Source organism: Rhinolophus hipposideros, assembly GCF_964194185.1.
Source record: "Rhinolophus hipposideros genome assembly, chromosome: 6".
Taxonomy (NCBI): domain Eukaryota; kingdom Metazoa; phylum Chordata; class Mammalia; order Chiroptera; family Rhinolophidae; genus Rhinolophus; species Rhinolophus hipposideros.
In genome coordinates this window covers 32,875,344-32,903,336 of record NC_138052.1, presented here as the reverse complement: position 1 = coordinate 32,903,336, position 27,993 = coordinate 32,875,344, and the positions used below count along the sequence as shown (strand labels likewise).

At 36.7% G+C, this 27,993-nt stretch overlaps 2 protein-coding genes across 11 annotated transcripts in view; one reads left to right on the top strand and one right to left on the bottom strand.

Annotated features, from left to right (window-relative positions):
• Nucleotides 1-8,962, bottom strand: part of ARL6IP6 (ARF like GTPase 6 interacting protein 6) — a 28,825-nt gene extending 19,863 nt beyond the window's left edge. Inside the window, exons 1-3 of one of the 3 annotated variants that reach the window (XM_081051486.1) lie at nucleotides 7,587-8,329; nucleotides 6,148-6,201; nucleotides 125-802 (exon numbers count right to left, since the gene is read on the bottom strand). In XM_081051486.1, coding sequence (XP_080907612.1) covers nucleotides 669-802; nucleotides 6,148-6,201; nucleotides 7,587-7,986 — 588 coding nt within the window. In that variant the 5' untranslated portion in view covers nucleotides 7,987-8,329 and the 3' untranslated portion in view covers nucleotides 125-668. Of the gene's footprint in view, nucleotides 1-124; nucleotides 803-6,147; nucleotides 6,202-7,586 lie in introns of those variants that run through there. The other 2 variants (XR_013993516.1, XM_081051485.1) reach the window with 2 other exon arrangements.
• A 36-nt stretch (nucleotides 8,963-8,998) lies between these two features.
• Nucleotides 8,999-27,993, top strand: part of PRPF40A (pre-mRNA processing factor 40 homolog A) — a gene marked incomplete at its 5' end in the record, with an annotated part of 54,919 nt that continues 35,924 nt past the window's right edge. For 4 of the 8 annotated variants that reach the window (XM_081051481.1, XM_081051480.1, XM_081051479.1 and 1 more), the window contains 5 exons: nucleotides 8,999-9,274; nucleotides 10,529-10,660; nucleotides 22,858-22,938; nucleotides 24,079-24,109; nucleotides 26,218-26,231. In XM_081051481.1, the coding sequence (XP_080907607.1) occupies nucleotides 8,999-9,274; nucleotides 10,529-10,660; nucleotides 22,858-22,938; nucleotides 24,079-24,109; nucleotides 26,218-26,231 (534 nt within the window). Of the gene's footprint in view, nucleotides 9,401-10,528; nucleotides 10,661-22,857; nucleotides 22,939-24,078; nucleotides 24,110-26,217; nucleotides 26,232-27,993 lie in introns of all 8 variants that reach the window. The other 4 variants (XM_081051477.1, XM_081051476.1, XM_081051475.1 and 1 more) reach the window with 1 other exon arrangement.

Below are 27,993 nucleotides of genomic sequence, written 5' to 3'. Positions count from 1 at the left end.
CACATGGGAAAATTTTAAAAAACTCTATTATATACAATTTCAAAGATACACAAAAGTAAAGAAACCCCAGGCACCACCCATCACTCATCTTTAAATAACTCATAGCAAATCTTTTTTTTTTTTTAAAGATTTTTATTGGGGAAGGGGAAAAGGATTTTATTGGGGAACAGTGTGTACTTCCAGGACTTCTTTCCAAGTCAAGTTGCTGTCCTTTCAGTCTTAGTTGTGGAGGGCGCAGCTCAGCTCCAGGTCCAGTTGCCGTTGCCGTTGCTAGTTGCGGGGTTGGAGGGTGGGGGGGGGAGCAGGACATCATCCCTTGCGGTAGTCGAGAGGACGTGCTCTAACCAACTGAGCCATCAGGGAACTGAGCGGCAGCTCAGCTCAAGGTGCCATGTTCAATTTTAGTTGCAGGGGGCGCTGCCCACCATCCCTTGCAGGAGTCGAGGAACCAAACTGACAACCTTGTAGTTGAGAGGATGCCCTCTAACCAACTGAGCCATCCAGGAGCTCAGCGGCAGCTCAGCTCAAGCTCTCATCTTCAATCTTAGTTGCAGGGGGCACCGCCCATCATCCCTTGCGGGACTCAAGGAATTGAACCGGCAACCTTGTGGTTGAGAGCCCACTGGCCCGTGTGGGAATCGAACCGGCAGCCTTCGGAGTTAGGAGCTCTAACCACCTGAGCCACGGGACCGGCCCAACTCATAGCAAATCTTGTTATGCCTATCTTCTCCTTTGAAGCATGTAATCTTCAGTACACTCGGGAAAATTGTCATCGCTATCATCTGGATCCACCGTACTATTTCTGTTATTTTCAAGTCATTTGATGACAATGTACAGAAGAATAAAAACTTTGTTAGCAAACCCAAATTTTTTTCTAAATTTATTCTAAATTTTCCTGGTTTTAAAGACATGAGGTCAGACAATTAAGTTTGCAAACTCATCTTAGAAAAAGTGTTACATACCTCATTGCTGAATATCACTATGGTCATTTGGAAGTACTCCCTTTGGGAAGCTACGCACTGATGCCAGCACCTAATCCACCCTTCAAAGCAATTTTGGAACTCTTTTTCTGGAATGGCCTTCAGAGCTGTTGTATTACCCTTGATGTCCTGAATGTCATCAAAATGTCTTCCTTTCAATATTTCCTTTATCTTCAGGTAAAGAAACAAGTCATTGGGGACCAGATCAGGTGAGTAGGGAAGGTGTTCCAATACAATTATTTGTTTACTGGCTAAAAACTCCCTCACAGACAGTGCCGTGTGAGCTGGTGCACTGTCGTGATGCAAAAGCCATGAATTGGCAAAAAGTTCAGGTCGTTTAACTTTTTCACGCAGCCTTTTCAGCACTTCCAACTAGTAAACTTGGTTAACTGTTTGTCCAGTTGGTACAAATTCATAATGAATAATCCCTCTGGTATCAAAAAAGGTTAGCAACAGCGTTCCAACAAGTTTACGAACCTCACTGTCACACCTCATACAATGTCTTGAATTTGGGGTTAGAAGGAAATAATTTATATTGATAGATGAGGATGCTAGGTGAAATGTCAAAGATTAACTGTTTTTGGCAAACTGTAAAAGTTCAATAGTGTTATTGTTAATTGTTGAACATGTTACACTTTTCTAAATTTAAACTTGTGTTTCTATAAACAAAGTTTTTGTCGTTGGAGAGTTTACAGTCATTCATTATAGGACATAGAGATTTTAAAAACACTAAAACTTACAGCTCCAAAACCCAGATAAGCTATCTAACATTTTGGTAGTATTCTTCCAGTCCTTTTAGGATTTTGTCTCTCTTTTTGTTGTCTTAGTCATTGTTCTTTTGCTAATATGAGTAAGCATCACAATTTTATGAAGACTGTGCTACAGCATAGGATAACCTATTTGTGATTTATATGAAATATTTGAGTTACCCATCCAGTTGCAGTCAGCACTGAGTTATTTCTTTAATAGAGTATGGGCTCAAATTACAGGGTTCATACATACACTTAAAAGATCAAGTTCAGGGTTTCAATCGTTTCTCACTGTAAAGAAGAAACTTAATGAGTTGTTCTCCACTTGTGCCTTTCAAAGAGAATGAGTCACTCTCCAACACATCCTTTCACTTGGAAATTTTTGCCATGTTTTTAATGTTCTGTATCATGAAATTATGAGGGTATAATCTGCTCTTACTGAGCTATGCCAATTTTGGATACGAGAGTCTCACTTATCACTCTGCATAAGTACAAAAATAGTTGAACTCTTCAAATGAGTTGGCTTCATCTTTGATTGAACTCAGTATGTCATCCCTTCTCTGTAAATGTGCAGAAGCCTGAAAACATCTGTCATAAAACAGGAACTAAATGGGCAGCTCAAAAATGAGAATAGCCCTCGAAACTGCAAGATACTAGGAATCTAGTACTAGCCAGCAGAAGGACTTGTAGATGAAGGCACCAAAGACGAAGTTCAAAAGCTTTTCAGACACTGAAGGAACTCCATAAAGTGTAATTCTAATTTCTGCACAGTATTATTTACAACATATACATAGAAGTACTAGCCCCACATTTAATTTGGTAACAATAGTTCTTAGATTAAGTATTTTCAGCTAAAGACAATTCCTTCTATTTTCCTTATGTACCTCAAATAAAAGGTCATTTTATTATATCGTATATTAAGACTAGGAAAAAAATGCAGAAGGTGGAAAGAGAACTAAACGTGTAAAATATGATAACATTTGGGAAAACGTGACAGATGCAAAAGCCAGTATGCATAAATGAAACAACACATTGTGTTATATGATTAGCACAATGAATTTGGCTGGAGGACAACCTTAATGAGGAATGACTGAAAAGTGATTTTAAATAAACTTAAATTTTATTTTTTAAATCTCACTGAAAAACAGGCTTACAGTAAAGCATGGTTTGCAGGACAATTATAAAAGGAAAACCCTAAGAACTCTGTAGTATGACTCCAGTGTCACCCAGGGAAGACCAGGGGAGACAAGTTTCAAAACCAGCTGACAGTAACAATCATACCTCTTTGGGTCGACTACCTCACTAGTAAAGATGGACATTATGACAGACTAATCCTATTAGACTTTAGGATCAATTAACTCCCAAATGCACTAATGCCATGCTTATTATGATCTTAAAAAAAAACACAATGTATAAACAGACTTTCCATGAAGATTTCTTTCAGAGAAACAAAGATTACAAGAGAATGGCAGTGGCTTAGCACCTGGGGAAATTAGGTTTCTTAACAGGCATTTGGGCTTATTGCTTCTTTTAGTCTATTGGTCATTGGTCAACTTTCAATGACTTTATATTCTTAACACATTTTTTAAAAATGAGATTCTGGCTCTGCAAAAGTATTTCTCAAACTGTGGTGCATCAGCATCACCTATAAAACATGAAGGGTCCCACCCTGGGCTGAAACGACATCTGCAGGTGCTTTTTAAGAAAGTATAAGTAATTCTTACATATTTCAAAATGAGAATCGCTGCTATAGTCTGCTCTTACTGAGCTATGTCAATTTTGGACTAGGATTAAATTGCAGTAAAAAAATTTGCAGTGTGCAAAGTTTTTATCAAACTGTCCTGAAAGAGAACTCACATGGTAAAGTAGTTACTGGGCTCACATTATTTGTTTCTAAAAACCAACCTACTTTCAAAGAATTGAGGCAGTCTGCAAAAAAATTTAAACACGAGTCTTTGAAATATAGGGATAACATATATGAGCAATAACAGTTACAGCAAAAACCAAAGAGTAATACACAAAAACAATCGAACAACACATTTAGCTATGAAGGTTGCCAGTTAATAAGGCAAAACAAATACAATGATACAATGAAATACAACAAAACCATCATCATCTGATAAAAGGCTGCATTCCGCCTTTTCTGCACATAATGAATAACTTCAACAACAGTTTTTATTACAGATTCTGGATTGTTTCTTCATGTGAAACTTTTCCATCAACTGTAAAAAGGTAAGGACACAATTTCACAGGCATTTCCTAAAATGTAAGCTAATGTAGCAATCTTTCTGGATATCTAAGTTAATCAACTCTGGACTGATTTGGATGCAAGTCAAAGTTTGAGGGAACAACTGCCCTATCTTTTCAACTATCAACTGTCTCAAGTGGACTTTTAACTAGAGGCTAGTTGTCAATTCAAAACATGATTCTGTAAAGACCTTAAATTGTATTCTTCTCCCAAAAGGTGAGAATTCCAGCTTAGAACAATGTCAGGTCAAGTGTTACCTCAGTCACCTCAATGTTTTAAGAGCTTAATCATCTTGACACTGCTTCTCTGAAATAGATTTTTAAGATTTCCTATTATCGTGTTAGAGAAGAACATTTTCTATCACACATTATAATGTATATTTGCTATAAATATAATTATGCTAACTTTAAAATTAATCCCCAGGAAATTAATTCACTGATTGAATTAGTTCATTAGGTGATGTTGAAGATATTCTCCATTTGGCCACTGGAGCACTGATTCAAAATAAGGATGTTTATTTTGGCATAACTATTGCTTAGTGGGGTTTTTTGTTTGTTTTTTTGCTGTTGTTTTTGCCATAAAGATACAGCAATTTTTCCTCATTCCTGAGACTGTTCCTTAAAGAATGAATCTTTAAAGTGAACTCATGTCATTAGCAGACTTGGAAGATGATCCTATTTGCTGTCAGTTATCTACTAAGCACACCTACAAACAATACCAGACCATCGATTTAACTGTAAGTGGAAAGCCAAGCAGAGCAATGACAAAGTCCCATTATATTCCTTTTGATATTGAACAAAAGCCATTTCTTCAGATGACAAATGCTATCCATTCTTTTCATAAACATCAAATTTTGCCAACTTTTAAACAAGTTAGAATTCATGCCTAGTTTATAAGGTTTTCTTTCTACTGCATCAAGAGTTGACATCAATGCTATGAAAAGACTCATAATCGTGCTCACTTCGGCAGCACATATACTAAGACTGATAATCTTGGCTGTTTTTAGAGACAAAACAGTGTAACAACATACACTAATAAAATGAGTAACAAAAAATATTATTTTCTCATGCAAGAAGTTGAGAAGGGCATAGACAAGTTTTCTAGATTAGTTTCTAACAAACTAATTTGTTTGTAATTTGAAGATAAAGGTTTCTCCTTCTGCAAAAATCAGGTAGACTATACTTTGTATCATCATGAGGGCACTGGCCTTGAAGAGGTGGATTAAACAGTTTGCTAAGATTGGGGGAGGCTGTAACATGCAGGATAGGATCCCAACCATTTTTTTCCATTTTAGAGCGGTTAATCAAATAAATTATAGCAAATAGGATAAATATACCAAAGTTCTGAACTCTTCAAAATCATTTTGCAGAGAGAAATAAATACAAGATAAATAACCCTTGAATTTTTCACTAGAAACCTGTAATCTATAGCATTCAATAGATATTCTACAGAAATTCCGGTCTGACTCTTTCCTGGTCATTAACCTGTGCAAGCACGACCAATGCTTCTCACATTTTTTAAAAAACAAGTCAACGATAAGATTTGAACTTAAATCTCTTCTGAGGTCTGCTTAAGATGTTATCTTTTCTAAGTTTGTGAGGAAACTTTTTCATTTTTTTAATTCCTGGGAAGAAGTATAAGAAGACTCTCTCAGAAAACTCTTCCAGTATTCTCTGGGTCTTTGTCACATACAGTTCTGTTCAAAAAGCATTCATTCCTAGTGTGTATGGTATACATACATACATATACCGTGTTTCCCCGAAAATAAGACATAGCCGTACCATCAGCTCTAACGCATCTTTTGGAGCAAAAATTAATATAAGACCCATTATTACATCAATATTAATATTACATTATATATTATACTAATTATATTAAAGACCCTGTCTCATATTAATTTTTGCTCCAAAAGATGCATTAGAGCTGCTGGTCCGGCTAGGTCTTATTTCCGGGGAAACATGGTACACATACACATATACACACACCCTACACATATATAAAAAGAAAATCCAATAAAATTTACCACACATACGCAAATGAAAAGATTAAGAGTGAATAAATCGCACAAGGAAACACATTAAGTATTTTATCCAAAATCGTGTACAGTTTAAACATGATCTGAAAAAACAAGTGAGCTCAAAATCAAATAAAGTGACAATTAAGTCCTTACCTAATAGCCCAGTGTCTATATCACCTTCATTCTTCAAATTCTCAGCATGTAACTCTGTAAACACAAAAAAGGGCTTCGGTAAAAAAGATGAGTTTGTAATTTGAACAGTAGCTCAAAGGCTGAGAAGACATTTTTAGAGCTGTGGAAAGTGATCTAGAGTCATAAACTGGGTTCAAATTCTGATTCTATTTATTAGTTATGTGACCTTCAGTAAGCAAATAAGACGTCTATGAAGTCAACTGCCATCTATATACAAAGGGAATACTTAAAACCACTGAGTTGTCGTGAAGACATTTTATATAATGCAAATCCCAGGGCAGACTAGGTTTTGAGTTGTTTCTTTCTCCATTCTCCAAAATAGCACAGCTCAATGTCCTTCCAGGTTTTGTGGCTTTATGATAAAAAGGCAATCACTCAGAGCAAAAGAGAAATAAACTACCTACAAGACAAAACTCGAAGTGAGTTACAGTGAGAAAAGACGGGGAGGAAATGAAATATTGGTACCCATATACTTAATTTAACATTGACAGTTTATAACCAGTACCATTCATTGTACGAATAGGTAAAAACGGCCAATCTGTCATCTGTGTGAAACTCAAGCATGGGAAACTTAGATGCCACCTGCGGCCCACTAGTGGGCTGGAAGCAACGAGGGAAAATAAAAACTGCAAATAGATTTAATTCAATTTAGTGAAAATTAATGTTTGAGTGACAATGTGTTGGGTTCTTCTCATACAACAAAGGTAGTTTTGTTCTAATTTTTTTTCTTTTTCGGTTAACTTGGCTCAAGTGACACACGAATGAGAGCTGAGACCACTGCAGTACAAAATACCCAACCACGTAATACATCCGTGTAAGCTTTGGAAAGCCTTTCAAGACACTACTCTAGTCCAATCTGGCTATGTCAACTTGAGACACAGGAAAACAAAATAATCAGAGAAAGCGCAGACTAGCTGCCGTAACCGAGCTTGACCGCTACACTCAGTTGCACACTTAATCCAAAACGGAGACGAGCTCGTCATTTTACTATAAAAACAAGACAATTGGGCTGTGGGATGGGAATCCTTGTGCTTCAGGAATTCTCTGCGCGCACGGAGACATCGTTGGGCAGCACGTATTGCACCCGTTGCCGAGTTAGATTTCGAACACGTGTAGCCTATTTTTCACCGTCTGATAACGATTGCCCTGCGTTTTAATTTTGCCAGCGTCTCACCGCGTGTTCCCTGATTTTAAAATACTGTTTGACTCGAGAGCTTTCTAATGGGTCTCCTGCTGACGGACCGGGACCCCACCTGTAAAAGTGAGGACAAAGGGAGGAGAGCAAAGCAAAGTGCAACTGAGAACTCGGGACGAGAGCGGCTACCCGCCGACGGGGGGAAGGGCGACGAAGGCTAGAGCCACGTCCAGGCTCCACTTTATTCTGGCCCGACCTGCAGTACCTTTCACGATCAGGTAGGCGATGGCGAGGAGGAAGGCGAGCAGGGCGGCGAACAGCAGCGAACAGACAACTGAGAGGACCTGGACCGGCCACCGCCCGACCCGTGTTCGGCCGCGCGCAGCCGCCGAGAGGATGCCATTGCGCTTATCCGGCAGGACCGGAGACCCGTCCCCCTTCGGCGGGAGGAACAAGCCCTTTCTCGGCTCCGACGACGCCCCGGCCGAGAACTCTGCCCGCAGGTCGCGGGCTACATGGCCGCATTCATCCTCCTCGTCTACTTCCCCTTCACCCCAACTATCCCCTTGCGTCCAGGAGGAAAACCCCGGCCGGGAAAAAGGGACGGGGGTACCGAGGCGGCGGCGCACGGCCACCGAGCACCCCCCGCTCTCCAGGAACGACATGGCGGGAAAGCCGGCGAGGCCCGAGCAGATCCAGCGTCTCCCGCCCGCGCCGCCCCGAGCTCGCCGCAGCCAATCAGCGGCCTGGACACCCCCGGCCTCCACCACCCCGTCGCCAAGCGCAGGGGTGCGCGGAGGGGCGCAGGAGGCGCTGTGGGGCCCTGAGAGAGGCGAGGTGCCACAGGACTAGAGCACGGCGCCCGGGCAGTAGGAGGGCAGGGGAGCCGGGAAGCGAGCGCTGAGGCAAGCCGAGGCCGAAGGCAGCCGGCTTCCCTCTCCCTGCTGGGCTCCGTCCCGGCCTGACGCCCGCGCCCCCGCCGCGTCACCGCCGAGCCAGCCCGCGCCCGGCAGCCCCACAGCTGCCTGTCCTGACGCCGGGTCCTAGCGCCCGCTCGTTCCCCCCCGACTCCCGGACGCAAACCTATTTGCTGTCTCCCTTCCGGTGCTCTACGCGCGCACTCACCCCGGGCTTCCCTCATTAACGGCAGCTCACTGGCCGGTGCTTTCATGGCGCCTTAAGTGCCCGTCCCCCAGACCCTGTCGCATTGTCCTCCCCGCCCCTGCCATAACTTCCCTCCACGCTGCTCGACACGCCTCCTCCCCCCACCTCTCCGCCCCGGCGCGCGCTCTGCAGCTGGTGCGTACGGAGCTCCGGCCCGCTCCACCGACCACCGGACCCCGCCTCTCGCCTTCCCCGCCCCCTCCCCTCCGCCCGGAGCACCGTGCGCGCGCCTCGGGTCCCGGCCGCCTCTAACACTAGAAGCTGCTTACCCCTCCCCCGCCCACCCTTCCCGACCCCACCCTACTCCCTGGCGGCCTCAGGTTTGTGGGGCGTACGTAACTCGGGCAGGGAGGTGAAGGTGACAGGTCCCCACTGCCCCACCCCTAAGGGGTGAGGCGGTCTAAGCTCGGGAAGCTGGGACACGGTTGTTTTCCCTTCCCGGGGGTAAGTTGGTGGAGTTTTTCCGGCAGAGGACTCGGCGCAGAAACTTCCTCCGTCCCCCTCCCCCCCTCCATGCAGGCGACGCCGAGCGAGGCTGAGGCTGGGGGCGAATCACCGCAGAGCTGCGTGTCGGCAGCGCACTCTGACTGGACAGCGGGGAAGCCTGTCAGCTTATTGGCCCCGCTGATCCCGCCCCGTAGCGCGGGGCAGCCTTTAACCTTTGGCCCCAGCGGGCGCCAGCCACTCAGATCGCTTCTTGTTGGTATATGCGGCGGTAGTGGCCGCCGGCGGAGCAGTCTGAGCCAGACGATGAGGCCGGGGACAGGAGCCGAGCGTGGAGGCCTCATGGTGAGTGAAATGGAGAGCCATCCTCCCGCGCGGGGTCCTGGGGACGGGGAGCGGAGATTGTCCGGCTCAAGCCTCTGCTCCAGCTCTTGGGTCTCTGCTGACGGCTTCCTGAGAAGACGGCCCTCGGTAAGGGATCAGTGTGGCAGGGGAAAAGCGGCACAATGAAAAACGGAGTCAGACAGGAAGCTTTCTCCAAAAGGAGAAGAAGATAAGAGTGGACGAAGGAAGAGCTCGAGGTGGTGGGATGTGTTCCGGGGGGGAGAAATGGAGGGCGAGGATGCACAAAGGGAAGGATGTGGGACCCTGGAAGTTTCCAGCGGCTCGGCTTAGACAGCTGTGCGGTGGAGGTGCTGGGCCCTGAGCTGGGTGACGGCTCCCGGGAGGTAGGCCCGATTTAGGAGGGCGGGGGAGGCGGAGACGTGCTTCTGGAGGCTTTCGGAGGATATGCCAGGATCTGTTTTCACTCGTAGCGGTGGTGTCTGTAGGGTGGACAGCTGCGAGAATTGGCAGGTGATACCTTACCTGGTTTTAAGACCCGGAACAATGAGCACACAGGGAAAGGAAGAAGTTGTCTCATAAAAGCACGTGAAAAATGGATGAATTAGTTTTTTTTTTGCATTTAGTGTGTGTGAATGACAGACCTCAGTCTTGGAATAAATTTTTTTTTTTTTTTTGGTGGAAGTAATTTTACCCGTATAAACGTTACATTAGGAAATGTGATTATATTAGGAAATGTTTATCTGTGAGGAATGAGGTACCCCTACTATTTGTGTTTTTATAAGACCAGTCCTTATTTGAGTTAATTTGGTAAATTAAGCTTAAGATCATCTAGAAATAAATTTAAGAATAACTAGTCTTAAAAAAATAAAAATAGTTATCTAACATCTGCGTGATATAGGACAAAGTTGTGGTTTTCATCATAACAGTTAAGTTGGCTTTCACATACATTTTTTTCTGAGTTTAGCTGAAGTCAATTAGTAATTGATTAAATAAATGTGCTTAAAAAAGCATGATCTAGCTGTTCCCTAATGATTTTAATTTTTTACATTTTGTTCTGGAATTTGATTAGTTGAAAGCTCATTATAAATATTGATGTAGTGCATTTTTATTTAAGGCAAAGTATAAACTAAACTAGTAATTAAATCACACATTAACCTAATATTATATCACTGCAGGTAACTGATTTGTTGAAATCAGTGTTTTAAGAAGCATTTATTGTTGTTTGCTAATTTTTAAATTCCCCTTATTTTTCAGATGGGGCACCCTGGCATGCATTATGCCCCAATGGGAATGCACCCTATGGGTCAGAGAGCGAATATGCCTCCTGTACCTCATGGAATGATGCCACAAATGATGCCCCCAATGGGAGGGCCACCAATGGGACAAGTAAGAATGTTTTTGTTTTATTTTGTTTTTATTTATTTTTGCCTATGGTATTGTGCCAAGATTTCAAAATCTGGGTCAATACTTGTAGCTATTGAAGGATTCGTTTATGCCAAAATAATGTTTTCAAATAAATGAAATGTTGAGTCATGATACTAACCGTTTTGAATATAATAAAAAGTCTTCTGTATAAAAGATCAACTTTCTATTGCAACAAAACTAAGAGTTGTTTTTTTTTAATTTAAAAGTAATACTGTACATGTAGACTTTTTAATGACATTTTTTCCCCAAGTCTGTCAATTGAACTTAATATTCTAAGGATAAATATTATCTGATAGATAACATAATTTATGTCGGCGGTCTATGTAAATACATAGAATCTGAAAATTGCACTTGTTTAGATCTTTGGCTTAGAATGAATTTTATTCCTGAAAAAGCTTCCTCATGTGGGGTGTGTGGAGGTGGGGAGGTTCTACTCTAATTTGGTTCTTCATAGGACAGTGCCAACCAAATAGGTAGTTTCCACTTACACTATTTTGTTGTTGTTTTAATGTTTATTGCTTCTGCGCTCCTGCTTTTGAGCTGTCCCTTCCATCTCCAGCATAAATTTTAAATGGACATTTTGTGGGAGTGATCTGGATCAAAAGATTTTAATGTGAACTCAGTGAATGTAATAGAACTGAGTTCCTAGAGAAGCATTTAAGAAAGGTAACAGGTTCAGTTACCGTGAATAATTTTATGCCCCGCTAGATTCTATAATAATTTCTTAGTAGAGCTGCTCTAACTAGATAATGAATCCTTTAAATGCTCTCATTATTTAAAATTAGTTTGGTGGCTGGGTTATTTCCATTTGAGTATCAATAAATCATCAAAACTTTAGGCTAACAAAATTTTTTGGAAAGCCAGTCAATTAGGTATGATGTTTCTGCTAATTAGTACTGTTTCTTTTGATAATCATTTAAGCCTTGATGGTTTAAGTTATTGGTGAAATTGTAGTGGAGAAAGGAGCTTGCTCTGCGTATTTTTACTTAATCTTAAGAGTAGTAGGGTTTAAATATCAAGTACTTTTTTTTTTTTTTAATTTGGAATATAGCCCTTAACTTTGTATAAAAATCTGTATTCGAAGGTACCAGGCCCAAAGGATTTGGCTTGTAGTACTTTAAATAAAAGAACCATTTATTTTGTTACGCTAGCATAACACGAGTTTTAAAACTCCCTAGTTGATGGAGAAACACCTCTAATTCCTCTTCTGTTTCTTTCCATCTTTAAGCAGCAAGGAGCTCTTGTTTTCTTAGTAGAGCTGCTCTAACTAGATAATGAGCTTTAAAAAATATTTATTCTTTAAATGCTCTGGTTCTTATTTAAAATTAGTTTCTTTCCACAGAAAGATAAAATAAAACAATTTGCTACTGCCAGATGCTTCTCTCTTTTCTGGGGCCTTCTGTTTCCATTGGGCCAATCAAGGTAAGTTTGCAAGGGATTGACCTGCTTACCCTTGCTGTAATGTGCTATATTGCACTACCAAAACCAAGATACCAGCTCATCATTTCTAGTAAAATGCAGATTTTTTTTTTTTTTAAGTACTTTTGTGTGTCTCATTGACATAAGCTGGTCACAGTTTGTTCTATGGCCCTTTCTCTTAAGCTATATATCAGTGACCATCTTTTTAGTAAGGTGACTTGCTACACATCCATTCAAATACTCTGAATTTTACCTTCGGGTTTTCTTCTACATTTTTCCTAGTATATGCCAACCTGACTATTTACTGCAAGTCCTCTGCCTGTGGCCTCTGTTAGGATAATAAACGTCTTAGGAGTCCAGCTCTGCCGGATCCCAAGAGAATCCCCATTGTTTTTCCTAAAAATTTGTTATTTTTTCCCTCTTAATATTTAACAGCTACTGGGGATAAGTCTTGGTAAAACTGATTCTTACTTTAGCTTTTATGATAAACAGAGGGCATGGACAATTTAAATACTCAAGTAATCTAGAAATCTAATTTAAAGCCCTACTGTGAACAACTACCTTAAAAATAAAAGTTGATAATGTGCAAAATTTATCTTTTTTATCCATCATTTCTTCTGTTGACCCACTCTCAGAAGTATTAATGAGCAGTCAGTGGTCAGAAGATACTGAGACAAAGTAGGGTGCGTATATATAGTTGCCGCAGTGACACAAAGCTGGTAGGGTTGGTTCTGCTGTCCAATTTTTTAAAAATTCACAAATTCCTTAGACTTTGGGGCAGAAGGTTATGGAACCTTCGTGTATATTGCCTAGTTCACATTAAAAGTCTCATTTTGGGACAAGCTGAAGACTGAAATGGGTGGCAGTCTTCTAAGTGATTGTGGTCTTTGGAATATTACTGAACATGACATGAAACTTTAAAATTTGTTTATAAAATAACATGAAGACTGGTCTGAATAACAATCGACAGAAGCCAGAGTTCATAATTTTTCTAATGCAACAATTTATTTAAGTTAAAGTATTATGTTCATTTTGTTTAATTTTTTATTCAGGAGATAACCTAGAATGCCCTTTTTAGAATTCAGGCTGAATGTATTGATAATAAATATTTGAAAATTATCAAATGGAGTATAATAATACTTTTCAAGTTTATCTTAATTATCCTGTAGGTTAAATTTGCCTCTTTCTTACTGTACATTAATTTCCTATGGGAAAATTGTGCTTCTTCTTTTACAGAATTATAGGATCTTATTGGAAGGAACCTTACAAGTTGTATAAACTTTAAATAATGTGTGAGTTAAGTAATGATTTATCACTGGTTAAGAAAACCATATTAATGAAGTAATTTTTCTGCTTAGTGGCAATACTGAAAAATTTTCAGAAGAGATTTGCATTAAGACATGATTATGTGTGAGGTCCTCATCTTTCTCCATATCTATAGCAAATGTTTTGCTTTTAAAATGTTTTTACATCTGGTATTTTTGTTGTCCTTTTTAGATAAAGGACTGCAAGTCCTACCATCTTTATCACAGATGATTTTGCCTTCAATAAGCCCAAGAGAATCTTCCTAGCTGGCTTTTTTCTTTCTCTTTTTTGATTCTTAATTTTCTTTAAAATAAGAGGACTGTAAAAGATTAAAGGTCTATTTCAACTCCAACAGCCTATAGTACAATTCAGATCACTTGATAAAAAGACTAAGATGCGTAAGAGATTTTATGGGTTGATAGGGAAATAAAAGAACAGAAAATTCTTTTAATAATGCTTCCCTAATTCTAATTATACAGTACTTGTTTTTTTGCTTTTGTTCAATAAACATAAATGAATAATTGCTTTTTTACAAATAAGTATGATAGTCTTGTTTTTTTATTGAGTTAAGGAAGACTTTAACAGATCTTATTCCCACATGCCATCTGAGCCCAAATCATTATATTCCCATCCCTTGGATCTCATAGTTTTGAGCTGGTTTTTTTCTTCGAACCTGCCCCACAAAAGATTCTCTTAGATTTCAGTGTATTGTCTCCTTGCCCAAGAACCTCCAGTGTTTCTCTGTGCTTGTGCCATAATATCTATCTAAATTCCATGGCTTACCTTTGAAGGGTAGTATAATTCAAAGCACAATTCCGAGCTGCATGTCTTCACATTGCCTAATTTGAAAGTCTGGGTCTTTTCATGGTATCTTGAGTGATTATATTAGTTCATGACTGAGCTCATGCTGTTCTTGCCCTCCTGCCCCCCAGCTCATTACCTCCATGAACTTGCCTTTACTTAACTAAGTTTTGCCATTTCAAGTCCTGCCTTCTCCAGGAGATCTCAGCAAGAACTTTGCCCAACATACACCTCCCTTCAAATTATTAAAATAAGACTATATAATCTGCCCATAGCTCTTTACTGTTTCATTTATTTTGGCATTTAGTTATTGACTTGTTTATTTGCTTTGTTTTCCCAATGAGTAATAGATTGTAAGCTCTTAGAGGGCAGGGGCTATGTTCTTTACTTTTAAAGAATTTTACAGGTGCTGAGCACAGTTCTTGGCACACCATGTGTGCTCAGTAAAATACTTGTTGAATGAATGAAACAAACACAGATATTCTTTCCTACAATATAAGCCAGCCAGTGGATGTTACATGTGACTGTTTTCAGTGGTTGCTTGTGTTTACATTGTTACACTTACTCTTGGTTTTAGTGTCTGCCTCTTTACCTTTGCTTTTTCATTTGACAAAAAGGGAGGAAAAATCTGTTGAAAATAATTTTTAGTGAATAAAGCAAATACTCATTTCCACTTATTTTAAATTACAGGCATGTGTATTTTTTATCTGCGTGACTTCATTGATGATCACCTCTTTAGTTAAAGTTTTACCACAGATTTTTTTCCGTACCCTAGGGAAATACAATGATTTGGAATATAGGCCTCCCAGAAAAATCCCAAGTATTGGTATCTTAGATTTATCTCACCTATTTGACAAATTGATTTGTTGCCATTACTTTTGAATTACCCGGACTTTTGGGTATTTACAGAATCCAGACCGTTGAATTGGATATTAGCCAGTGATAAATACAAACTTTTTTTTTTTTTTTTTTAGATTATATGCTCATAATTCTTGACTCGAGGTAACTTTCTTTATGCATTTACATTACTCAGGAAATACTTTTTAACAAACAGATTTACCCAGACCATTTAATGTGTTTGTGTAACTTTGGGGCTATGTATATAGATAATTTTGATAGTTTTTACTAATGCTAGGTAGTAGGAGGTATATCTTTAGGTAGCACTTCATTTAAGTATAAACTCATCTTTTCAAAAACTTTAGTGTTTCTAAATATGGGGAGTATTTGGAGAGAGCTAGAAGGAAGAGGATGTAAATTTAGAAGAATGAACTGTACCCCTTCCTCCCTCTTTGAGAGTTACAGGGCACAGTATTTTCTAAAGACGCTCAAAAGTCTTTCAGAAGCCTTTTAAAACTGACTATCTTCGCTTCCACAGTCCAGTACCCCTCTGTTACTTGTCTATTTGCTTTGTCTAGTTCACTACATGGAATTAGCATTCTTTGAGAAATTCTGAATTGGCACTGCTTATTCTTTTAGTCTGCTTTTGAGGAGAAAGGAGGAACATCGAAATAAACTAGTATTAACACACATAAATGAAGCAGCTTGTAGAGTTCAACATAATGTATTCATTATGTAGAGGGATCAGAAAGGAAGAGAACAAATCTCGACAGGTTAACCTGTTGATTTTTAATTGGATTTGATAGAAATGTTGATGACATGACTTTGAATCATCATGACGTAGTATATCAGTAGGTAGTAAAGATTTGGTACCTGTGTATGTCCCATAACATGTAGTAGGGTTTTTTCTGTTTGTTTTTTACCTGGAGAAATAATAGATATAAATTGTGAAGGTTTATAAACAGGAATGAGTAGATTTTTGTCTCAGAAGTTGTCTTACTTTCATTCTTAGTTTCTTTTTTCATACCTTCATGTCTTTTAGTCAATAGCCATTTAACTGTGGTATTGGTGTAAAGATGAACGATGTAGATACTATGAACTTACAGGCATTTACTCAGATGCCTGGCTGAAATGTGTTTTGCCATCTTCTAACTGCTGATTTGGCTGTCACGATACTTCAGGATGTTTGGAAAATTAGTGGAGATGAATCATTTTGTGAACCTTCACAGCTTATACTCTAGGTAAAAACAAACAAACAAACAAACAAAAAAAACCCTAGTACACAGCTATGGGATAGACATAGGCCTTTTTTTTTAAGCAAAATTATTGTAATACAAATGTAATCTTATTAGGTCTAGGTGTTCTGTTTGGGCTCAGACTTTGTAAATTAACCTTTTGATTAATGAATGAGCATTGTTTCTGTTTGAAAACATGAACTCGGCATAGTTTCTTTGGCCATGTGATACCAAGAAAGTAACTTACTTATCTGAACAATGATTTTTCAGTTACTTGAAGGTCGTTATATATTTATGGTTATCTATTTGTTAAATACAATAGAAAATTACCATCTCTTATACAGAAATAGGACTGATAATAGAGTTCTCTGCTACAGGTGTTTGAGTTTCTGCTTTATCTGTGTAACTGTCCCCTGCAGCAGTGATACATACATAAATGAGACATGCTATTTGTCCTAAAGATGTCCATAGTTGAGAAGAAACTAAAAATAAAGTTTCAAGTAGATAACTATGTAACGATTTAGCTATACTAATACTGAAGCTAGTTTAAGAGACTTGGAGAAAAGGATAATAGTAGTCTTGGGTCCCTCTATACTTGTGTCCTAAAAAAGGCCTAATCTAAATGACTTTTTAGAGTAAGTTTTAAAGTCTTTATGTGATTTAACTTTATGTGATTTAAAGTCTTCTATGTGATTTAACTGAGACACTACAATTTGTATCCCTAGTGTGTTTAGAGCTTTTTAAAAATGAAATTGTACAGTTCATTTTCATTCAGCTTGATATCTGTGTTTTTGTGTCACATATCTGTACTCAGTGTACACACACTGTACTTATATCTTTTCTCTTTATATTTTCTGTACTCTTAAGAAGTTGGTTTGGGGGTTAGTAAGAGACAATAGTCTGAGTATCACTAAATAATTTATACTGTTTACTAGCCCTTTTTCATAAAGGTGGTTGTGTTTTTTTGTTTTGTTTTTTAAGGTTTTATGGAATGGGATTGTGATACCTAATCTGTGTTAGAATTATATTACCATGTTTGTATATAACTTTGAGAGATTCGTATATCCTATTGAATTTGATTCTCCTGACTCTGAAAAGTGGATTGGCTAGACAGATGTCCAATTTATAGGTAAGAATAGTAAGATACAAAGAATTGAGTGAATTGTATAGTTTCATAACATTTGTATAGTTTCATAACAATTCATAACAATTGTATAGTTTCATGACATTTCAAAGCCATCACTAAATTGATGTTTAATATGGGATTAACTTTTTATTACGTGTTATTACATGTGTTGATTCCTACTGAAGATGATGTTTTACAGTATTTACTAGATGCATTTAAAGAGCCAAAGTGCCTATCTAACAGACAGATAGGAAATTGATGAGACAAGGAACAATATAAAAGATACTTTGATTATGTGAGTTGAAGGAGAGCAGTAGTAATGAAACAGCTGTCATTTATTGAGCATTGTTCTGGTGCCTTCCGTGTATTATTCCATGTGGTCCCTACAACAATCCTGTCAGATGAGTACTGTTTTTCTCTATGTTACAGGTAAGGAAATTGAGGCCCAGATAGGTTAAATAAATTAGCCCACGTCACACAGCTGGTAAGTGGCCAAGCTGGGATAGAAATTCTGGCAGTCCGACTTGTGTACTGAACAGCTATACGAGGCTGCTTCTGTGTATAGCAGTGTGAGATTGTCATTAAGCTAACCTCTTTGGAGTCTGTAAGGGAATGTATATATAGTTGACCCTTGAACAACACAGGTTAAAACTGCATGGATGCACTTAGATGTGGGGTATTTTTTCAATAAGTACTGTAAATGTATTTTCCTTACGATTTTTTAAAATAACGTTTTCTCTAGCTTTATTGTAAGAATACAGTGTAAAATACATGTAAAACACAAGATATATGTTAATAGACGATGGTAAGACTTCTGGTCAACAATAGGCTATCAGTAGTTAAGTTTTTGGGAAATCAAAAGTTGCACATGGATTTTCAACAATACCGATTCAACAACCCTAACCTGCTTTGTTCGAGGGTCAGCTGGACTACAGGGATTCTAAACTCTCCAGGTTGAGAGTATTTAGCCAACTAAATAATTCTGAATAATGGCAATTGACTTATTAAATGATCATCTATTTCATGTGGTAACAGTTTGTGTGAATATTGTCTGGTTTTTGTTTAAATGTTTCTTGTATCAGAAAAGGATGAATGTCTTGAATTTGTATCTAACTCTAGATAAAGTGGAAGTAATGTTAATTGAGTATCCCAAAAAGCAGCCACTTACTTTGGGTTGTTAGGATATGCTTTAAATAGGGGTGTTTCTATTTATTACCAATTGAATGAGCATTTACTTAAATTCAAAGATGTATTTTTTGCAGTTATTCAAAGATTAATTTTTGCATTCCTTTATATAGTTGTTCATGAGGTAAGTTAGTGGTATAGAAGAAAATTTTTGAATATTATACTTAATAGCCTCTGTAGAGTGTACTACTTGGAATCTCACTTTAGCACATTTAAAAGGGATCAATTAAAAATACAAGAACCAAATATTTTAAATAATCTGCAAGTGCAGGTTTGCAGTAAGAATGGTTTTTAAAAATAAACCAAATTTAAATGTTAATATTTAGACAAAAGATAGATGAGGTTCTGTGATTTCTTTCCAGCAGGAAATAATCATGAAAAAAATAACTTTTGAAGTGCCTTCATGAAGATGTTCAGTTTTGTTTTCATATAATAAAATTGGGCAAATTTAGTTTACATTTTGTACAATTATTTTGCTATAGCATTGATAGGATTGCTTTTATTACTGTACCTTTTATTAATAATTTTAAAAATACGAGGTCTCTCAAGTTTACGAATTTGTTGCAATGATGTTGCTAACCTTTTTTGATATCAGAGGGATTATTCGTTATGAATTTGTACCAACAGTTAACCAAGTTGACTATGTGGAAGTACTGAAAAGGCTGTGTGAAAAAGTTAGACAACCTGAACTTTTCACCAACAATTCATGGCTCTTGCGACAAGGCACCTGCTCACACAGCACTGTCTGTGAGGGAGTTTTTAGCCAGTAAACAAACAACTGTACTGGAACACCCTCCCCACTCACCTGATCTGGCCCCCAATGACTTCTTTCTTTATCCAAAGATAAAGGAAATATTGAAAGGAAGACATTTTGATGACATTCAGGACATTAAGGAAAATACGATGACAGCTCTGATGACCATTCCAGAAAAAGAGTTCCAGAATTGCTTTGAACGGTGTACTAGGCGCTGGCGTTGATGCATAGCTTCCCAAGGGGAGTACTTCATAGTGATATTCAGCAATGAAGTATGTAGCACTTTTTCTAGGATGAGTTCGCGAACTTAATTGTCAGCTCATATTTAGAGTAATAAATGAAGCAAGCTTGCTTTTACCTAACATTGGAAACTTTTCCAAAATGGGATGCTAAAAATGAGAAGATTGTGTGGTGCTCCCTAGTTTTTATAGGTTTTCTTTTTTTCACACTGGTGATTCTCGGAGCATCTTGATAATTTATCATTAGAAGTACATATATAGAAATATATGTATATAAATTGTATAGTGTATGTGTATACACACACACAAATGGTTAGCCATTTATGAATAAAGTATATCAAATAGTATGTCTGAATTATTTTTGTGTTTTAAAGGTGCCAAAGTACCAGTTCAGATGTGTAATATTTTAGGCAATTTAGCCTATGTCTCACGTATACATCTTGCACCCTTCGTCTTCTATCTCTTTAACTATAGCACTTAAATACCAAAGTAGCTTAAATGGAAAGCTTGAAGCTCTACATTGCGTTTTTATAATTTGTTTCACATTAAGCTTATATGAACTACCACTTTGTAACTTTAGGAATGATTTGGCTTACTGACTTTGTTGTGGCATTATTGTAGCAGCTATGTTAAGAATTTTTCGCTTTAGCCATTTTGAACCAGTATCCCATTTCCATGGAACTTACAAGCATCATCAGTAGTGAGACATCTTACATTGTATTGTGTGCTTAGGGTGGGGAAGGGGGCACTAAATTAGAATTCTAAAAGACGAATAAAGCTGGGTCACCAAAAGGCTATTCATTCCCTCCGAGTAAAGCAAGAAGTAAACCTACCAAGCAAAAAGGGACAGCACAGTAACGGGAGTGTCTCATCCTTGGTTGTGGGCAAAAGGAGGAAAACTCACTTCTGGGGATTTGAACCACAAGCCAGTTCTCATAAGCTTGCAGCCTGGTTTCCCATCACCAGTGTGGTGTTAAAACAACAAAATAGGGGGGCCGGTTAGCTTACTTGGTTAGAGCATGGTGCTAATAATACCAAGGTTGCCGGTTCGATCCCCCATGGGCCACTGTGAGCTGCGCCCTCCTTTAAAAAAAAAAAAATTTAAAAATTTAATGGTCTCAGATTGATGGTGCCCCAAGTGATTGGCTTAAGTTAACACAAATCCTCTGAAAGAATTTAAGTTTCAGACAGACGGGTTGAAAAGTACATCTCCTTATTTGTATTGTAAAATTAATGAAAAACAGAAATAACATTTCCACAAAGTAGATTTCTTCAGTCTTTGGGAAACAGGCTTTTCTAAGCCTCTGGAACAGCTGTTAATTTGCCAACTTCTTGTTAATAGCTTTTTATAAGAATCTTTTTTTATAATTATGTTTTTGTCTTTGGTTTCATGTAAATAACATCACAGTTTTGGATTAAAATTATATTAGTGACCAATTTAATTTTAGAATATTCAGTTGTACATGATTTAAGAATCTTGCCAGTGTTTGTCAGGTTGAACAGACTAGTTATCACTCTCCAGAAGTTAGAGACACGGAGCGAAAATTTGGCTTTTTGTTTGAAATTAAATCTCATTCTGTAACCAGTGCCGTGAAGTTTTAGTCTAAAGGCAATTTGAGATGTTTTAAAATTTGAAGTATGGAAAGAACGATTGAGAGAATTCTGTCGAACTCTGCCCTATAGTGATTTCCAAATGTTGTCTGCTGTATAATTGGCCTGGTCTAGTAAACTTGTCTATATGAACATTTTTATGCTTTGTCATTTAAATGGATTTGATCCCTGTATATCTTATATGAAGTCAGAGTATTTCAATGTGAAAGTACATTTATTTGTATAATCATTTGTACTGCCGCCATGTGGAAATGGTCTTGCGTAATGGAATTTTTACCCAACTTTTTTTAATGTCTTTAATTTTTAGGAGAATATGCTTTCATTTTTCTCTGAAGTTTTCAAAGTTCAGTTTCTCAATTTAGCTTAGAATTCTAGTTTTTGAATGTGTTACTAGCTTTCGATTTTATCAACACACCAATGTTTCTCTCTGTTGCCCACCTTGCTTCTCATAATCAGTTACTTAGTATTTAAAGAATGTAAACCTACTTTGCTTATTAGCCTAAAGCCAAATTAATTGTGAGGGTACAGTCTGTTCGAGGTGGGGAGAAGAGGAAACAAATCTAGTTCTTATATGCTTGCCCTAATTTTGCTCCTTAATGTGTAATTTATAATTCTGTTCGCCTGGGTGTGGAGACTTGTCAGTGCATCGGTTTTCAAATTCTGTATGCTTCTAATGCTACTTCATTTTAATGGTACTTTACCCTGGTTTTGCTTCGTGACTTGACTTTCATGAGTAATAAAATTCAATGTGTATGTTCTCCACCTTCAGTAAGCTGTATATGTTCCTGTGGACCAATATGCTTATTTCTTTTTGGTTGTTCCTATTTCTCAGATTGTTTATTTAATTTGAAACTCTTGAATAACTAACTGGTTATGATTGTTGTGAATAATTTTTATCCCCCTCCGTGTTTTCTTCAGATTTATTCATATTAAAATCAATATTACAATGTGAGGTTATACTAATACAGATGAGCATTGGGTCAAAATCTTTTGGAAATTTGTTAACCTTCCTGAGACTTATTCCTAATTATTTAGTAGGGAAGATTAATTCATACGTTTGGATGGCAGTCATTGGTAGACTAAACTCCCAAACTAATATTTTTTCTTCAGATATTCATGTATGTGTGTTTTATTAAGTTTTTCTTTAACAGAAGGCATAGATGATTTGTTTGAGAAGTTTGTTTTTTACATGTTTTTTTAAATAACAATTTGAAGCACTTTTGATCTAGAATTTATTACATAGTAATAAATTACTATGTAATTTATTTGATTTAGATATTAAAAATCAAAGGTGAGAAATAATGAAAAAAATTGTCTTCAAAAAAGGAGAAAAACATGAGTGTTGAGCTAAAATTAAAAGGAAATTAATATTCTTAATTTAGGTTTTATATAACAATTGTCTAAACGGGTTCATTTATTAAAAATTTTGACTGTACATGTAAATTATGATGTATTAAAATAGATTTTTGATAAAGTACTTCATTCATTCAACAAGCACTTACTAAGCATACTATCCGTATAGTATAGTGCTCACTGGGTTTTAATCTTAAATTGTACATACTAGCTTTAAAAACCAGATAGATTCTTCAAGTCATGTTCAGTGCTTTGGTCTTATATGGTAACCATTTTTTTCTCTTTTGTTCTAGATGCCTGGAATGATGTCTTCAGTAATGCCTGGAATGATGATGTCTCATATGTCTCAGGCTTCCATGCAGCCTGCCTTACCGGTAATCTTGTGAAAATAACTGTTTTCTGTGATGTTTTGATTACTTCTATATATGAAATAATATGTATGTATTTTATAGGCAATTGTGTTAGCTTTTTAAGCATTCATGTTAGCTTTTTAAGTGCCTTCGGAATACTGTAACGTAAGACGGAAATTACAGTGGACTTTTAGTTTCTTGAATGATAGGCATTTATATTTTTTCCCATATTTATAATATGTGAACATCCTTATTAAATTAATTCTACATTACACGAGTGTAGAATACTAAACAGCATAATCGTCAACCAGAAGTATTGTATTGGTCTAGTAGCATTTTAATCTTAAAAGTGTAGAGACATTTGCTTTACTGAGTGCTAATTAATTTACATAATGTGACTTAATACTAGATTCCAGATTTAGACATTCGAATGCATTTGAAATCTATTATTTCTTCAGATTTCACCCGTGTCACATTACTTAGAAAAATCCTTGAACAGCCTTATCACCCTTATTGGGTGGTATAACAATATATTATAGAAATCATCATGATATTTAAATTTGTGCAATGTGTTAGCTTATGGTTGTAATGAACAACCACTGGGGTGGTAGATTTGCAGTGCTTTATCCAAAATCCCTAGGATTAGATATATTTCAAATCGTTTTTTCATATGGTAAAGTAATACATTACGTGTATTATATATTAACGTAAAAATTTCCGATGGGGTAATGGGCAGTGCCCTATAATTACTAGCACAGTGTTTCTATAGCAGAACTTATGGGTATTCCTGCTGAAATGGGATAAAGACTAAAAAGAGTTCATTTCATTCAGGGCAAGTTTTGTCACTATAATGAGTTTTGGTGTCACACTTGAAAAAACTTGGTTTTCAGAGTTTTTTGAATTTCAGAATTGTGGGTAGCAGGTTGTGGATCTATATAATTGATGATCAAATAAAGATAAGACTTAGATTAAAGAGCTTCAGTAGCCCCTGGTTATTGATGTTTTTTATAATTTATAGCAAGCTCAGGGAAGTGAGACTACAACTTACTAAAAATCTGGCTCAAGAATTATGCATAGAGGAGACTGATTGTTCTTTATGAAGAACTTATGTAAAATATAGTTTAAACAAGGTGAATATTACTAATTTTACTTTTCTTCTTATAGCCAGGAGTAAATAATATGGATGTAGCAGCAGGTATGTATACCACTTATGGTGATATATATGTTAGACTTCCTTTAAACAGTAGTAACCATAATCTAATGAGGAATGAAAGCAATGTCTCTTGGCCTTATTATTTAAAAAGCTCCTGAATTTTGTCTTTTTTTTTTTTTTCAGCAATTGGAAATTTGAATAGCATTCATTCATAATTGAATCCATAGGAAATTATCGTAGTATTAGATCAGGAGTTCTGGGACCAGATTTGGTCTGCAGGTATAACTTAGCCTACACAGTGTTTTTAAATTTTATAAATAGTTGCTAACATTTAAAGTTTGTAGGCTTTACAGAAAGATTGAATTTATCTTTTTATACAAAGATTGAATTTGTCTTGAAAAATTGGATGATCTAAACATTCATTGTTTGTAACGGTCCTTGTCAACACAGTAGATACTCAGAGAATATTTGAATGAAACACTGGTTGACACCATGCTGTACACATGAAACTAATATAAAATAATACGCAATGGCAACTATAACTGAAAAAAAATAGTCACAGGAACATAAAGTACAACATAGGGAATATAGTCAATAATATTGTGATAAGTGTACAATGTCAGATGGGTAATGGACTTGTTGGGGTGATCACTTTGTGAGGTGTATAAATGTCTAATCACTTATGTCCTGTACACCTGAAACTAATAAATATTGTACGTATGTCAATGGTAATTGAAAATGAATTTTTAAAAATTAAAAAAACAAACTGGTTGAGTCCATATTTGTACTCAGCAAACATGGAATGGGGTAGCACCTCCATTCTTTAGGTATGGAGCATGTATTCTTGGCCTTCTGTACTACTACTCAGTCTTTTTTTTTGTAACCTGCTTGGTACTTGTAGTCATTGGAGTTCATAAACCCTGTGATAATTTTTTTGTACCAATTACCAAGAAGTGTTTGCATTCACTAGTGTGACTATATACTAGTAATGCTTCAATTACGCATGAGTAAACAATGTTCCACACAAATTAGTATTCCGCGTGCTAAACTTTGTCCCGTGATTATGTGAAAACAGTTTTTTGTTTTCAATATTACGGGTCAGAAACGTGTTTAAAATGCACTGTGTGCTTTCCTGGAAGCTTACAGGAAACATGTTTTTAAGATATTTCACAAATATTGGAGCTGAAATGATGTTCTGAAATACCTAGAATAATATTTTGGATTATTTATATATCTAGGACTGATTACTATTACCCTAAATAATCCTGGAAAATTACTTTAACATTTCTTTTTAATTACTTTTTAAATACTTTGGCTATGCCACGGATGTCCATAATAGCTTGCTTTGATTGCTCTATATTTGTGTGTATGTTTGCATGTGTGTTTATGCTCACACGGGTGCACACATACGTACTTTGTTTTTTTATGTACCATCCTTGTTTTCTTTTTACATGAGGTTTTGTTACTAGTTTCTAAAGTTAAGAATTATTTATATGAACTTTGTGATTAATGTGCATTTCCCCTATGTGTTAAGGGGTTTTAGGTAGTAGTTTAGGACAGTACCATCTAACAGAATATTCTGCAACTATGGAAATGTTCTGTAATCTGTATTGTTGAATATAGAAGGCACATTAATTGGGTACTTGAAATCTGGCTAGTGCAAAACAGATACAAATTTTAATTTAAATAGGGATGTGTGGTGACTGATGGATACTGTATTATACAGCACAAGTCTGGAACCTAGATAGTCGAAGTTACCAGAAATCTAAAGATAGGATCAGATGTTCAAGTCATTTTTCTACTTCAGTAATATTACAGAGAAAAAGGAATTAGTCAAAATAGACACCTATAATAGCAAGAAAAGAAACAAAAGGCAAAAGTGCCAGTACTTCTCAAACCAGCTCCAGCTCCAAATGAGTTTGTAGATTGAAAGTTCAAAATGTCATTTGTTTCTGAAAATGTATTACGTACACTGTAGATGTTTATTTAGTGGGAAACAAAGCAAGCACATAGGTCATATGGGACAGTCTTAGGATAGTTGGTGTGATGGGATGAGATAGAAGAAATAGTATTAATAAATATTTTTAAACTCTTAAGGAGAGCATGACTTACCACACTGTAAATATTGTTTCTTTTTTTTTTTTTTTTAGGTACATCTGGTGCAGTAAGTACCTCTGGAATATATTTCATTATACTACTTTAGCCTACTATATTGATCCTTAATTCTGTGTTAAATATTATTTACTGAGTTGAACTCTTTTTCTTTTTTGTGCAAACCTTGAAAAATTGATTTATTTGAAATCTAATTTTGAAGCAACTTGAGAGAAATGGGAATCAGTTATAGATCAGTTTTCACAAGGATTTGAATTCTACCCATCACAATTAGAAGGAAAACAGAACTTGGAGGCACACAGTAACTAATCTGATAATTTTCAGTTAACTGTTACATTAGAAGGTACTCTTTTACATACAAAAATTTATATACTCCTGTTTATTACTGTAAACCTAATACAGATTTTTTTCTAATACATGGCAGTTTAAGATACTTTTTTGCTTGCACCTTCCTTAACGCAGTGCTAGAAAGACAAAGTATTCAAATTATATTGCTGTGCCACAGTTTTTTTCTTGATTTTAAGATATAGTATCTTCTAGTTCTTTTTGCTAATCCTTCTGTATAGGTATTCTGTTATACATTTTTTCGTGTTTTTGAAAAATAATGAAAGCCTGAGGCTTTACTTAAAGATACCTACCTATTTTACGTTTCTTTTTAATAATCCCATTCTTTAGCCTCAAGGTTTTTTTTTGTTTTCTTAAGGATTAATAGTAAGAGTTTATATGTATAATCTCAGTGAAAACAACAGCCCTGCAGTAATTGTTATCCCCATGTTATGGATGAGGAATTGAAGAAAGCTGTGAATTGATTGCAATTATGTTAATATTTTAAATTTGGGGGTAAAGACGTTTAATTGTGAACTGTATATAAATATTTTAAGCTTTCTTTTATCTTTTGTGTTAAAAGTTGAAAGGTTATAAAATATCCACTTGGTATTCTTACATTATAAGAGCCTGTTTTTATTTTTGACTACTGATAGTTTCATGTTTTTCTTATTTGAATAATGGGCTCACCAGTAAGAAAATGAAGCAGACATAAGTTAAAAAGAAGAAAGTAAATTTCACCCTAAGTTTTCCCACCCTGAGGAAACGACAACCATTAATATTTTGGTTATGTCAATTGTCTTATCAATCTTTTTTTTCTTAATTCAAATACTTTTTTTGTTATATATTTTGGCATTTTTTCCAAGTTTCTTTTCCATTATTTCCATTTGTCTATTTCTAATCCAATATTATAGTTTTTCTGACTGAAGTAGCTTTAACATGTAATAAGGCAAGTCTTCATGGTTTTTTTCTCGTTATTCCCTTAGCTCTATTCAGATATTAGCATATGAATTCCCTTGTCCCTGTCCCAAAGAAATCTGTAAATGCACACCCAAGACACACTCAAAAGACAAACTGTTTTTATCTGGGATTATATTTAATTCGTTTCAATTTTAGGAGGATTGACGTTTTCATACTTTCTATTAAACTTTCACTCAAAAATGTTGTGTATTTGTTTGAAAACTTGCTGTTGTTTTATTCTCTTTAGATTTCAGGTACACAAATTTGAGTGATTTGTGTTCTTCAGATTGTGGTCATTGTCGTTGATCTATGGGGGGGGGGTCTCTCACATTTTTTTCTTTTATTCTTCATCTTCACTCACACCTACCCACCCTCCCCAAGAGGTGCTCACTTGGATATATGTCCTAAGACATTTGTGTATTGGGAAAAACTTATGAAACTTTTTGTGTATCTTTTTTTTGTGTGGGTGTTTTTCCTTTCAAGTTCTTCATCTTTATTTTATTTTTTAATTGAGATATAATTGACATGTA